Raw genomic sequence first — 15,107 nt, 5'->3', positions numbered from 1 at the left:
ATTCACAGTGTAGTGGTATTTGTAGGTGGGGCCTTTGGAGGTGATTTGGTTTATATGAGTTCATGAGGGAGGGGGCCCCATGATGGGATTCAGCCCCTTAGACTTGTTGGAAGCATCTCCCCCTACCAAATGAGAACACAGCAAGAAGGTGGCTGTGTGCAAGCCAGGAAAAGGATCCTCCCCAGCAACCGAATACAGCCACACCTTGATCTAGTCTTCTCAACCTCTAGAACCATGAGAAATGAATGTCTGTTGCTTAGGCTGCCCAGTTTAAAGCATTTGCTAGAGCAGCCCAAAGAAAGAAATTTATTATAAGCAGTTGGCTCACACATTTATGGAGGCTGAAGGGTCCCAAGATCTGTCAGCAAACTGGAGACACAGGAGAAACAATGGTTTCGTTCTGGTCCAATTATGAAGGCCTGGAGACTGGGGAGAACTGATGGTGTAAGTTCAGTCCAAGTTCAAAGGCAGGAGAAGACTAATGTCCTAACTCAAAGAGAGTTAGGCAGAGGGAGGCGGTGAATTCTCCCTCATTCCAATTTCCCATTCTCTGGAGGCCTTCAGTGGATTGGATGAGAGCCATCCACACAGGGAGGGCAGTCTGCTTCCTTCAGTCCTGATTCAAACATTGGTCTTGTCCACAAACACCCTTTTCAGACGCACCCAAAAAAATGTTTAGGCAACTATCTGGACTCCTGTGGTCCTGTGAAGTTGATACACAAAATTATCCATTACATGTATGAGAAAATGAATTTTGTCCCATTCTTACAAATCTAGATGCAGTCATTCAGTGTAACATATCTACTAATTTAATCCTGGATTCAAAGGTTGGAAGAAAAGTAGAAAACCCATAGTTGTTTCAGGGCAAATTCTCCCAAACATATATTTATAGTAGAAACAATACAAGTTCTTCACAAGCTCTCAACCTCCCAACTCACTCTGTGAAGCCGGCATTATTACTCTACCACGAAAAACAGACACCATAAGGAAAGAAAGCCACAAGCCCAAATCCCCCCAAACATAGTCACAACAGTTCATAACAGTGTTTCAGCAAATTGGATACCATGGCATATGAAAAGGAATCGGGCCTCATGTCCTGATTCCTTCAGCCCAATAGGGTTCATCTCAGGAACTCAAGTTTCATACAATGCTTGAGTAACAGTTAATATTATTCATCATAGCAACAAACATAATAAGGAAAACAATATGACTTTCTCAATAGCTGGGTAAAAGGCCTCTGAGATTACCTTTTTGTTATTTTTTTGGTGGTGAAAACTCTTAGCAGATTTTAAATATGCAGCTCATATTGTCAGCTGTCATCACTACATTATACATTAGATGCCAGAACACATTCACCTGCATAAATGAAAATTTGTCCCTTTGCCCCAAATCCCATCACCCTGACCCCCAGCCCTTGGCAACCACCATTCTATTTCCTGCTTTTATGAATCTGACTATTTAGATTCCACATGTAAGTATATGGGGTATTTATCCTTCTGTGCCTGGCTTACTTCACTTAATATAATGTCTTTCAGGTTCATCCATTTTGCAAATGGCAGGATAGCTGCCTTTTTAAACTGCCGAATAATATTCCATTGTAGGTATTTGTCACATAATCTTTTTTTTTTTTTTTTGTGGGACCCTCGCCTGCGGCCAGGGAATGAACCGGCGCTGCAGAGGCTGCAGGCAGCCTCGCAGCCCAGCGCTCAACCACTGCCCCACCAGGGGAGGCCCTTGTCACATAATCTTTATTCATTAATTTATTGACATGTAGCTTGTTTCTGTATGTTGGCTATTGTGAGAAAGGGGTGGTCAGGTGGACCATGAGGTGGTAGTTTGACCAGGTAGTTGGAGTGCCGTTCCGTGTCTGAATGGTGGTAGTAAGACAGGGCTGCTGCATTTGCTTGTGCATTTGCTTGATGCACAAGGGCATCCAACAGAGGAGAATGAAGCATGTCCCTGTATTCTACTCTCCAGCCAAGTTCCGGCGCAGGTGTGCTCCATCCAGGGGAAAGGGTACCTTTTTCTAATTCATACAAAACCTCTGCAGCAGGCTTGAAGGAGGGAGAAGGATGGGGTTGGATTACAGAAGATGTCACTTTGAGGACTGCTACTGATGTGTGACCCTACCCTGGAGACTGGCCAATGCAGGAACCCTGTTTATCTGGCAGAAAATAATTCCTTATCTTCAGAAAATTATATTTTCTTGGTGCTTCTCCAAAGCAAACTTTATAACTGACCCACTTTGCTCCAATATTGAATCAGCCTGATTTAATTTTATAAGCTGGTCATGGAAAGAGAATCTGTCCCGTGACTCCAAAGCCTTCTGTTCTGTAGCTCCACTATAATCACAGACAAATGCTTCTAATCTTCCCGTCTTGTGTTCTGCTGAGTGACAGGGTTCTTCTTTTTTGTTTTTTATTTTCTGTATTTGATAATCTTGTTATCTTGTGATTCTTCGTCATTTAATTATTCCCCAAAATAGAGATCTTCAGAAAATCTGCTCAGAAAAAGTGATTTGCTGTTCGCAACTGAAGTCACAGCTGGGGTGTTTACTTAGAAATTAGTCATTTGTCAGGGATTGGAGATTGCTGTTTTTCTCAAGGGGGTCTCATCTGCCACCAAAGGCTGTTGAAGGCTCCTCTGGACCACATGAGGGAGTGATATATCTCTGCAGAAGGCCTGAGTAGATTTCAGAGATCTTCAAGCCTCAATGTCAGCGTAAGCCTGACTGTCCTCTCTGATATTAGCTTCCAGATGTCTGGCTGTATTCAAACCTACAGCTCCATAAACATTTCCTGAGCATCTACTATGTGACAGCCGCTGGGAACACAAAAATGAACGGGGCCTGCTCCACAACTAAAGAAGTCTCCCCACTTGACCATCAAGAATGCCACCTCTTCACTGCTCCCTTTGAAAGCAAGGGGCTTGATCTGTGTACCTCATTTTCCTTCACAACCAGTAAACACGGAGGTGGTGTTCTTATGAGGCCGATACGCCGTGAGATTACTTGGGTCACCTGGGGTGAATGACGCACATTATCTCTCCATGTTCTTTCCCTCCTCCTTCACCCTGGCTCCTTTGGAGCTTTATCTTTACAGATGGAACAAGACTCCTAAGTTCAGTCTTTCCTAAAATCTTTCATTTTGTCCTGTTGTTCCCTGGGCCATGTCATGTGTGTTAGGATACGTGTCTTCTGTGAGCGGTACATGTCACATGTACTTGGACATGTTCTTTCACAAGCCTGAAGGCACTGCAGCGTGTGCAGGGGGAGATGGGAGTGTGAGCAGCCCTTTATGCTGGGTTTCCAGTAAACTTGCTGGTGATAACCAGCATCTCCACCTTTCGCTCCCTTGCTCTTTTGTCTGACATCTCCTGGGACAGATGTCTCAAGCAAACAGTTTTCTGTCAGTGCAGGTTCCTTCACCACATGGCTCTTGATAGGATTATCTCCCTTGAATATGTTTTCTTACACTTAGTCACATTAAAACTCCTCTGCCACTTTCCTGCCCACGTGCACATCTTCTTTCAGTTTATCCTTAATCAGTTTGGCATTTTAATCCCTGGAAGAGCCTGAATGCCATCTGCAGACTTGGCGACTTCCCAGTGTGTGCTCCTCCAGATCATTTATGAATGTTAACTAAGACACCACACAGCGTGCTTCCTATCTAAGAAGTGCCTTAGTTGCTGAGCGTTTAACAACTTAATCACTGAATTAATAGCATCAAGGACCAGCACAGAACATCACCTTTACCTAGAAGAGTGCTCACACCTTTCCTGTCCTTTGTTTCTTATTCCTAAACCAATTATCCATGCTAGAAATTTCTCCATGATAACCCAGTGTGATCTTACAATCTATCATGCTTTATAGGAGCATCATCTCAGTGTTTTCTGGTTGCAAAGGAGGATGAGGCTCAGATAAATTAAGCAACTTGATTTTAAAGGGAGCAGCGAGGAGGTGGCAGCGCTTGTAAAATAGTCCCTGAGTTAGATAACAAGTCCAAATTTGAGTTAAGAACCCCTTGGCCATTTTGCATCTTGTTTATATCTGGGCACCAGAACAACTGTACCAGGTGCCCTGTACCTCTGTCACTTCATTTAGTCCTATTTGTTAATGCCACTGTCATTTCCCAGGTAGCCTCCCGGTTCATAGACCTAATCAGTGAAATTCAGATTCATTGATCAGCCAGATGAGCTCTGTGCCCTGGCTTCTGCTTTGTTCTGTGCTAGTAAAACCACAGACCCTGCGGCAGCATCCTGGATGATCCAGGGTCCTGATCACTTCCCTCCTGTCTCCTCCGCCTTCCAAACAAAATGGTCTCACAGTTCTTAGGCACCTGTGGTCACATTACTTCCATGTTTAAAGTCTTTGACAGTGTCTTTGGAGGTCATTGGGCCAATTTGAATAACAGACTCAGTAAAGATGTTTTAAAGTATTACCAATTTTCAAGTAATATATTAATTATTAAAAAGTCATTTCCCCAGGGCCTCCCCTGGTGGCGCAGCAGTTGAGTGCTGGGCTGCGAGCCTGCCCGCAGCCTCTGCAGCGCCAGTTCAATCCCTGGCCACCGGCGAGGGTCCCACCAAAAAAAAAAAAAAAAAAAAGTCATTTCCCCGGAATAGACAAATTCATAGAGAGAAAGTAGACTAGGGGCACCAGGGACTAGGGTGGGGTGGGGTAGGTGGGACAGTTTTTGCTTAGTGACCACAGACTTAATGTCACACCACGTCATGTGTGTGCTTGATGCTGCTGAATTGAATGGTTAAAAATACATTCACGATAAAATAAAAAGCTTTTAAAACCTTACCAGTTAGAGATAATAGTTAAAATTTTACAGGAAAAATGGCATGATGTTTGGAATTTGCACTAAAATAGTTGTCCCAACAAATGAGGGTGATAGGTGGAAGACTGGCAAAATGTTGGTAACAGTTGAGGGCAGAATTTTCCATAATAAAATGTATTTAAAAATCTCCTGGGAGCTAGTCACTAAGTCCCAACTACTCAGCCTGGCATCGGAAGACCCTTGCCAGTCTGCCTCTTCCCTGCCCCAGGCTCTCCCCACCCAGCCCACAGCCACTGGGCAGCTGGTCAGCCCACTGGCTTTGCTCTGTGCTCGCCCAGTTTCTGTGCCTTTGCACTCACCTTTCAGTTCTGCTTCCTCCTCCTTCTGTCAAAAATTCCTGCTTTAGGAATCTAGAAAACTTAAATAAGGGACCAGAAAAATGAATATAAGAAAGTGAAAATCAAAATCAACAAAAAACTATGAACCAGAGACACTTTTTGGGGGGTGGGGGGCAGGAGGGGAGGGGTTGGGGTCAGAACGGGGCATTTGCAATTGTATGGGGGAATATAAAAATAAAATTTATTATTTAAAAAAAAAATTCCTGCTTTAAAACTCAGCTCCATCTCTGGAGCCTTCCCAGACTTTTGGCAGAGCAAGCTGCTCCCCGCAGGGCCTTGTTCTGTCTCCTGCTACAGTGTATGCCCCACGTTATGATCTTTTATTTATGCTCCTGTCCTCCACCGACTGTGAGCTTCCTGAAGGTCTGTCTGAGCTATCGGAAACTTTTGTTATTGCTGTTGATTTAGTTGTTTGCCTTATTTTTAAAGGAAAAGATAGAAAGGTAGGAATGTGAATCCTAGTCATTAATCTTAAGAGTTGAAAGGGACCTCAGCAATTACCCGCATTGTTATTTGTGCCCTTTTTCTAGACTGTTCTTTCTGTTCTTGGCACCTGCAAATGCATTTTTACATTTCCAGCACCTACCACTGGGTGCTTCCCCACATTGTTGCTGAATTTGTTGATAAATCACAGCCTTTCTATAGATTGCAAAAGGCCAATCATCTGGCTTGGGATGTATGGATGCACAATTTTTAGAAGAAACCATGCCTCTTTGGGCATGGTTTCTTGAGCTGCAAATACCTGGTGGGATATCTACCTGGCCAGTGAAGTTGAGGCTATTCAGCTGGTGGAGTGGGTGTGAGCTGGCATCACAGCTTGGCTGCAGTAACACATCTTGCCAGTGGGTGGCAACAGGCGCTCACAAACTCTCCAAGACTGGCAGATCTGATTTTACTCTGTGTGTAGGGTAGGAAATAGGAATTATCTACTTTTTCTAGTGTATTTTCTCACTTGCTGAAGTCTTGAGGTGCTTGGCCAGGAAAAAAAAAACAAAAACAAGATTGATACAGTGAGAACCAGAAACTAAGCCTCGGGGCCAGTATGTGTATTGCATAGATGTTGGATTAGCTCTAAACAAATCCTGTTCCCTAAATGCATTTGGGAGCTTTTGAGTGCATAGTTAGCATGTTCATCTTTTAGCTGGAGATTTTCATTTTTGACCCTTGTGCAAGCCTCGGTCACCTAGAGAGGATTGACAGCCTGGACTTGTGGGTCCTTTCGTTCCAGTGTGGAGGGAGATGGAGAAATATCTCTACATGGGGCTCAATGAGGGAAGAAGAACCTGACACCCTGGGATGTGCACTTTGGAGAAGAGACATGAGGGCGGCCTGCAGACCAGACGCAGCACATGCAGTCCTCAGGTGGCCTCTTCTGGTTTTCCACATTGGAAACCAGAACTGCGGGCCCTGAACTGCGGGGCCTGCAGCCTGAACTGCGGGCCCTGACTGTGACCTTGCCTAGAACACAGCTTAGTGAAGGAGGTGGAAACTTAGAGATATAGAGTCTGTAATCTGACAATAGGACATAATCAATATTTAAAAATCAAAATGTTCTGGAGACTCCGGGGCTTACCTCCAGGGTGATCCTTGCTCTGGAACATCATTGGAACAACATGAGCTAGTGAGGCCGGGGCAGGAGGGCACAGAGAACGTGAGTCTGGGTGGTGGTACCAGATGAGCTGCTATGACAGATGTCATGAGCAGATAACACATGTGACAAGCGTGCAGATAAGAGAGAAGCCAGGGTGGCCATGGTAACAGCAAAACCGCAGTCACACCGGGTGCATCCGTGTTCATGATATTCTTCTAACAGTATTTTTGTCTGCATGGCATTTCAGGATTTTAAAAGCATTTCAAGGCAATGCTTTCTCATCTGGTATCATTAGGTCATCACAACAGCCTGTGAGTCAGGCACTATCAAATGAGATAAAACACTTAGAAGAGTGGTTAATGCACAGGAATGTTAGCTATTATTATTAAAATAGCTACTAGCCCTGTTGTGTACATGAGGAAATTTAGGTTCAGAGAGGCAGGTACTTGCTCAAAATCACACAACTAAGCAGCTGGACTCAGCTCCTCTGGCTTTTACTTCCAGACCTTCCTCCATAATCTCAGGCATAAAACAGAGGGCACTAAGCAAGGCTTGCCTAGGTAGGGCCAAGTTTAGAGGTGGCATTAGCAGAGAAGTTTCTGAAATCCTGCTGCTCAGCTTCACAAGCTTGAGGGGGCCGGTGGTTGGGAGTTGATGAAGGTATTCATCGCGATGAGGAAGAAGAGTTAAATCCAGAAGCCTCTACTCATTTTAGCAATAAGGCGAGATGGTTCATTGCCGGGTCCATCAAGGAAGCTGCAAGCCATTAAGCTCAGATGCTCCTCAGCTGCTAGGCTTATTAAGCATGTTACAATAGGGGGAAATTGACAACACAGGCACCATAGATATTTTTAGTGTGTGCTTCAAGGATGTACACATTGGGTTCTGTTTAGGATTGAACACAAGGCAGTGAATTGGGTTGAGTTGATAAGTCTGCCAGTGAGAAAGCCCCTCCCGAGCACCTTCTATGTGCCCAGCTTCTGTGAGGGGGTTGGGGGATGGGGCAGGGAATGAGGGAGGAGAACTAACTTTCCCAAATTTTCAACACTAGAGAGAGTGATAGCATTTTTTTTCTTGGTTAGGGAAGAGTGTGGCAATTCGTTAAAAACTGTAACCGTGTTTATCCCTTCCACCAGCAATTCTGCAATAAATTATTAATCCCTCTAAAGTACAGCATGGGGCCTCCTGTGGTGGCGCAGTGGTTGAGTGCTGGGCTGCGAAACGGCCTGCAGCCTCTGCAGCGCTGGTTCGATACTTGGCCACCGGCGAGGGTCCCACATGGCGCGCAGACCTCTCCTGCCGTGCCCACTGCTCCCCTCAGCAGTGTACTTTGTCAGTCTGTTTGTTCTGTTCCCAGCTCTGGTTCTGGTGAATTCTCTTACCCTCCTGTGCTTCTGACTGTACCCAGTGCTTGTATAAATAAATAAGTAAGTCTTTAAAAAAAAAATAAAGTACAGCATGGTAACTGTTTTAGAATACTGTAAAGTAGACTTGATGTTTGCAAAGGGAATAGATCTTTAGCATTTTCCCTCCCCCCCCCCCCCCGCACAAATGGTAAACATGTGAGGTGACAGAGGTGTTAACTAACCTGATGGTGTAATCCCATTTCACAAAGCACATATTTTTCACAAAGCACATGCATGTATGTATTAAATCATCATGTTGTATACCTTAAATAGATGATAATTTTATTTGGAAGTCATGCCGCAGTAGAGCTGGGAAAATATTTATCCTATGGATATACTCTTAAATGTAAGTCATTGTAGCACTGTTTGTAATAGCAGAAACAACCCCAAAACTGGTAACATAAATGTTGGCTAATAAATTATAGGTTAAGTTACCATGTGATCTTCAAATGGAATTTTATGCAAGTATTAGAAGAGGGCCGTCAGTCTGTGCTGACAGCATGCCACTGAGATGTGCCTTTAAGTGCAAAACAAAAAATCAAGGTCCAAAAAAGAAGAGTTGATGTAGCGTTGGTGCCGTGTGTGTGTGTCGCAACATGTGCTTCTGCAGATACGCGCACATGTATTCCTAGGCTGGACGACACTAAGAAGCTGAACCCAGGGATGGAAAGGAGAAGCTGCCATTGTTCATCTTATGCTTTTATGTATTTTTGAAGATAAGATTGCTTAATCCGTGTGACACACTATTATTTTTTGCTTTAAGCCACTTGCCTCAGTGGCACAGGCATGAAAGAACAGGGTTCAGCTCAGATCAGAGGCTGACGCGCCTCTAGGGCCCGTGCTCTGAGTTCCAGCACGCTGCTTCCCCATGGGGCTCTCTTAGCACTGGGAGACTCCTCTGTCACTTGCTTGTAAGTCACAACATTTTTCACGAAAACACCTGGAACCAAACGTCTCAGGGCCTGGAGCCGGGAGGATGTGCTCATTCTCCAGAGAATGAGCCCCATCTGCCTGCCATCCTGTCTCCCTTTCTATAAGATTGAGGCTCAGCCAAGAGAGGTCAGTGACCCGGAGCAGGAAACACAGACTGAGATTTCCAACAGGACAAATTACCTTAAGGAAAAGGCATTAAGATAATTGAGAGGTGGGGGTGGGGAGAGGCCTGAAAACAGTCATCGGTCAACTTGGTCAATAGGCAGGTACAGGAAGTGGCAGGTAAACCCAGCTGGAATCTTTAAGTATGTTTAAATATATTCAGTGTTCTGAACCCACAAAATAAATGACTTAGTTGATAAAAACCCAGCAGCATGTAAGCACCCAGATGTAAACTCTGCATTCTTAGTTCTAAGCATAATGCCTCTGAATTTTTCTGTAATTTGTGCCAATATTCAACTGCTCCAGGCCTCAGTTTCCCCATCTGTTGCTAGATAGCAGCATGACTGCTTCACATGGTTTCAGCAAAACGGCAGGGGATGTGCTTGGAAAGGCAAGGAATTTATCTCACAGGGAAACTGTTGAGACAGGAAAATGGGAGGCAGTGTTGGAGAAGCTGGGGTAGACGCCCTCACTGACATAAGAGGGGAGCTCAGGGTCCTTCCCCCCAGCTCCTCTGTATAGTGGCCATAGACCTGCAGTAGCCAAGGTCTGTGCAGCAGATGCAGTGCCTCGTGTACCTGGTATTTAAACCCAGAAGTGAGAGGGGATGTTGGCCACATGGTGGCTTGTGCTCCAGGGCCCTTGCTGAGGGTCTGGCTGAGCCCTGAATGCTGAGCAGGGTGCTGGAAGCCAGCTGATGAGCCAATGCGGAAGTGGGGCGGAGGTGGGGGTGGACTCGGTGACGAGCTGCAGGATGGCTGAGTGCCTCTGGGACGACTTGAGGGTGGCCAGGGACTTGGATAGGCCAAGTGACAATTTCCTAGAACATACTGTTCCAGAACCCCAAGAGGAAAGGAAATGGCCTGGCCTCATCCTGGGCAGTTCTCAGGAACTGGGGTAGGAAGTATTTGTAGTGGAACTAGTGCTCACAACATCAAGTCCCTTAAGAGTGGGAGAAGGGAAATGGGGGGTGGGGTGGGGGGGGAGAGACAAGAAAAAAGAAAAAACAAGACAGGTAATGCAGCAAACGTGGCAAGTCAGTTTATGGCACCGGGTAGGGACACGAGTCGGGGTGTGAATCGGCAGAGGGAAGGCAGTGCTGTGCCTGCCAAGGGCTGGGGACCCTGAGTGTGCCACCGCCCTCCTCTGCGTCTTTTTCCCTCATGTCTCTTCCTGCCTTGTGAGTTGTGATGAGGATTAAATGAGTAGTTCTTGAAGGCAACTGGCGCACAACTCCTAAAACACGATACCCAGTAAATGATGCGGCAGCCCTTCATTTTGGAGAGGGACTTCTCGAAAACCTCCTGGAAATGTGCTAATTTCAGGCGCTGGACAGGCAGCCTTACCTAGTTAACAGGTCCAGTCTGGAAAGGGCCTTTGTACAAATGGAGAATCAGCCTAAACGGGCAGGTAAGAAGGTCACCCAGGAGTATGAGGTTAAGGGCAGAGTAGAAATAGAAATGTTAGCATAAGGACTGAGCACTTGCTGGGGCTGGGACGTGCTCCTGCACTGATGCAAGGCCCTCCGGGTCCATGATGGGGGAAGACGTGAGTTCTGAATGACTCAAGGTCACTCATTTTCTTGGCAGCTCAGAAATGCAGCAGGTTTGTGTTCAATTGTAGTCACTTTCCACAGCACCTCCCACCCCTCCCCGTTTTCCTGGCAAAGTTAATGCTCATCAGTCATCCTTTAATCCTTGTTTTGTAGGTCCTACTTGCTTTTTAAGTTATTAATTGCCCCAAATCCTTTGTGGAAGTGATGAGAGCTTCTTAAAAAACTAAAGATCCCAAGGGTAGAAGTTAACTAGAAAAAAATCAGAGTGAAAGTAGGATGGGAAAGAGAAGGGCTCTGTGGAGAAGTGTGTGAGGCTGGCTTTGTCTTCACAGGAGTAAACAGCGAGCACATTCCTGCTTTTATGTTTCTTTGGTAGCCCAAAGATCAGGGACGTTATCATAAAATCACAAGACCTGTGCATGAGAAGGTGCTTTGGATTATTTTGTTAAGGGCAGGTGGAACATCCAGGAGAGGAAGATGTCTGCTCAAGCCTACCAGCTCGGCTCACAGGGATGTAGTAGCAAAGTGAGGGGATCTTGGTTTTCCTTTTGGGGTGCTGTCTGCTGTCATCCTCTTTTTGGTGATAGTGAATTTCTCACTTCCAACATTGGCACAAAACTAATTCATGTGGGTGCTTTTTTCTTTTTTTCCCCAGGGCCAAGAGCTTCCGTGGCAAAAAAGTTCTTGGAGATTATGATATCAAAGTGGAACAGGTAATCAGCCATGCGGGTACATCAGAGTTCCCTCTTGGTGGCCCAGAGAGCACCATCTGGTTCTGTGGAGTGTGGTTTCCACACCCCCAGCCCAATTCCCCTGGGCCTTTCTGTCTGTGGACTTGAGCCTGCAGGCAGCAGCTTTCCTTGACTTCTTCTGGTTCTGGTGTCTGCAGAGAGGCGAGCCGTGGGGCTCCTCCGGCCCTCCCAGGCTGAGGCTTGGAAGAATGTCTTCCTAGGACATGGGCCACACCTCCCTGCTGTAGGTGCCAAGGTGCTCCTGGGCAGGCACATCTGGCACTGAGGTGTGTGGCCTCCTCAGGGCCTGAGACTGAACTTCAGAGGGAATCTGGAGAAGAATACCACCTGGCTTTAGTGCAGAGAATCCTGAGAGGCCCTTCTCCCTCTCTTTAATTCCCCTCTGACCTTTGCTTCATGAGTAGAGATTAGGTCCATTTGGATGGCGAGGAGACTGTCCCATTTAGACAGTGTATGCATTCTGTGTGTCGTGATAGAAGGCCCCTCCTTCTGGATACCACATGCTATGACTGAGTCCTTGCTCACCCAGTGTTGCATCCAGTTCTTCAAGCAACTTGTTACTTTAGCACAGTCAATCAAAATGGTTCCTATTTTATAAACAGGAGGAAATTATCTCCCCAAGAGAGGACAAGTATCTTGCTTAATGTTATATGCAACTCCTTGGGGACAGAACTGAAGAAAAACTCTGTTGTCCAAATTAAAACCTAGTGCTTTTATGTTGAAAGAGAGAAAATCGTGTCCCCACTCTGCTGTCAGTGCAGCAGCTCTTGGGATGCAGGGCTGGCGTCCTGGGGCTGAAGCTTGCCCTTGTCTCTGCAAGCAGTGGGCTTGCTGTGCAGCGGTTTTCTGTTTGGTAAATGGGGATAATTATCTCTGTCCCTCCTGCCTCATAGCATTGTGAATTAGATGAGTCAGTTTGTGAAAATGCTTTGAAAACTAAACGTTTGTTGGGGAGGATGCCACCACTACAGTTTGGGGGGACGTGGCAAAATTGGGACTGTGGGCTTATTCCCCTATGTCACTTTATTTGCTTGTTTGTTTGTGGTTTTAAAAAATCCAAGCATATAATGTCCAATCCCCTGCTGTTGTTTTTCCAGGCAGAATTTTCAGAGCTCAACCTGGTGGCCCATGCCGATGGGACCTATGCCGTGGATATGCAGGTGCTCCGGAATGGCACCAAGGTGGTCCGGTAAGTCCTGGGGTTGCTTTCTCCAAAGTCACCATCTCTGGCCCTCGGAGGTGGTTATGAAGTCAAGTGTGTGGAATGTGAGTGCCATGGGGAGGGTGCCATGGGGAAGGGCTAGAGGAAGGCGTCCTCACCCAGAGGGCCTCAGTGTCCAATAGGACCTGGGCCTGTGCCAGGAAAGGGCCCGGGTCTGAGACATCACAACAGGATATGTGCATGCATCCCCCTGGAGACTGAGGGGGAAGACAGAAAGGGATTTCTGTCTGCTCAGGTGGGGTGAGCTCAGGGCCTTCCCGTTGCAGGTAGAAGTGGTGGCAGGGGTGCAGACACATAGCAGGGCAATGGAGGGGGTGGCAGAGAGACACAGGCCCTTCCAGGTGCCAGTGTGGGAACTAGGGGGCTGACCACAGTCTAGAGCTCAGTTTCAGTAACCGGGATGGAAGGTTTCAGCTCAGGCCTCCGGCTGGAGCCAGTTTCCCAGCATGGGCACAGGAGGGCAGAGCAGCACCAGCAGACTGTGTGCTCAGTCCCCAAGTGACCCAGAAGGACTCCTTCCACAGCTGCTTTCAAAGATTGATCTCTGAGCCAGGGTGGGATGGTGCCTGGGCAGAGAACCAGGTGTGAAACTGCTGGGACTTGAGGGCAGAGGCTGCCATAGGATGAAGCGTCTGGGAAGGTGGGGCTTCCTGGATGCCAGGGCCAGGGCCAGGGCCTGATGCCAGGGCCAGGAATGGGGCCCTGGTCCTGTGCAGCAACTGAGGCTTGCACCTTTGCTGGCTAGAGGTGAAACACAGGGAGCCATCCCATGCACGGGAACATTCCGTACTCCTGGGGCTTCCTGTAGCCATTGCTCAACCTCAGTTCTGCGAAAAATACATGCACTCCACCCTCACATGTGCTTTGGAAGACTCGCACCTGGAGGCATGGTGTCTGGGCTCCACCAGCCCGGACCATCGCTCTGTTGGGGCCTGATGAAGCCATGGCCTTTTTTTAGCAGTTATTTTTGGGAGTAGGAACAGGGGTCTCTGTAGCAGGGCTGTGATGTCGGCCAGGTATATTGTCTTCATAGGCTGCTGGGAGCACCAGCTCTGGAGCCACAGGGAGCTTGAGCTCATACTCCCCATGGGGTTGGGAAAATGCTTGTTCACTTGAGGTGTAAGGATCTAAAAGTGTTTCACTTCCCTCCCATGCCACCCACCAGGGCATTTGTACCTAGAGGAACAAGGGAATTGCAGGAAACTATTCCTTGAATCTCCCTTGAGATGTGCCTTGTAATAATGAAATGAGGAGCTTGGACCAGGTGGTCCCTGAGACCACTTCTCCACCTGGGACCTTGGAGATGGGAGACAAGACAACATGTGACTGGAGGTACTGGCCGATGTCAGAGTTGCCTCTATGTTCTCGCTAGGTCTTTCCGGCCAGACTTTGTGCTCATCCGGCAGCACGCGTTCGGCATGGCGGAGAACGAGGACTTCCGCCACCTCATCATAGGCATGCAGTACGCAGGCCTCCCCAGCATCAACTCCCTGGAGTCCATTTACAACTTCTGCGACAAGCCTTGGGTGGTGAGTGATGTAGGCCTGTGCTCCCTGCCCCTCAGGAGGCATGAAGGGTGCTCAGGATGCTCAGGAGGCACCTGGGGTGGGAGGTGGAGACATTCAAAATAGATTCCACATGCCGGGCCTGGCCGCCTTGGCTGCAGAGTGGACCTTTGGCCCCATGGCCAGGTCACACAAAGACTCTGTGAAGAAGGCCTTGCAAGTTGGGAGGCTCCGCCCTCAGCCATGCAATGCAACATGAATACTGCTTGCCACTGAATGGCCTGACTCCTGGCAAGGTGGGGCCCGCAGGGACATCTCAGAAGGGTGTGAGTGACAGAGTCCTACCCAGTGTCTTAGCAGTCTGCCCACAGACATGCAAGCCAGACATTCATCCAGGGGAAGTACCCTGGAAATCATCGGTGCTCACCCCTTCATGGTAGAGATGTGAAAATTAAAGAAGAGAGGCATATCGCACCCTACACACCATCATGCCAGCACCTGAGAGTCCCTCCACCGGTTTCATTTAATCCTCCTAGTCACCTTACAAGGAAGATATTATTATTAGCATTGTTACCACTTTTTACAGAGAAATGAGACCGAGAAAGGGTTAAGTAACTTGCCGAAGTTACAGAAGCAAGTTGCTCTAGGTTGTCTCTTGTGTGAATGGGGTTACAACATGAGGAGGAAGATGGTCTGGCGTTCTCTCCCTTGGCCAGTCTGGAAATCTTGGAGGTGGTGGAAACTTTTGAGCCGGGAGCAAGAATGGGGCCAGGAGGGGGCCTGACTTTGGATGCATCGA

General features: G+C 47.3%; 1 protein-coding gene across 1 annotated transcript in view; it reads left to right on the top strand.

Annotated features, from left to right (window-relative positions):
- The window catches only part of SYN2 (synapsin II), a gene marked incomplete at both ends in the record, with an annotated part of 114,786 nt that overhangs the window by 69,095 nt on the left and 30,584 nt on the right, over nt 1-15,107 (top strand). The window contains 3 exons of the mRNA XM_084247628.1: nt 11,485-11,542; nt 12,679-12,770; nt 14,176-14,332. Of these exons, the coding sequence (XP_084103754.1) occupies nt 11,485-11,542; nt 12,679-12,770; nt 14,176-14,332 (307 nt within the window). The remainder of the gene's footprint in view (nt 1-11,484; nt 11,543-12,678; nt 12,771-14,175; nt 14,333-15,107) is intronic.

Source organism: Talpa europaea, assembly GCF_964194135.1.
Source record: "Talpa europaea genome assembly, chromosome: 11".
Lineage (NCBI taxonomy): Eukaryota > Metazoa > Chordata > Mammalia > Eulipotyphla > Talpidae > Talpa > Talpa europaea.
This window is presented reverse-complemented; position numbering and strand designations above follow the sequence as displayed.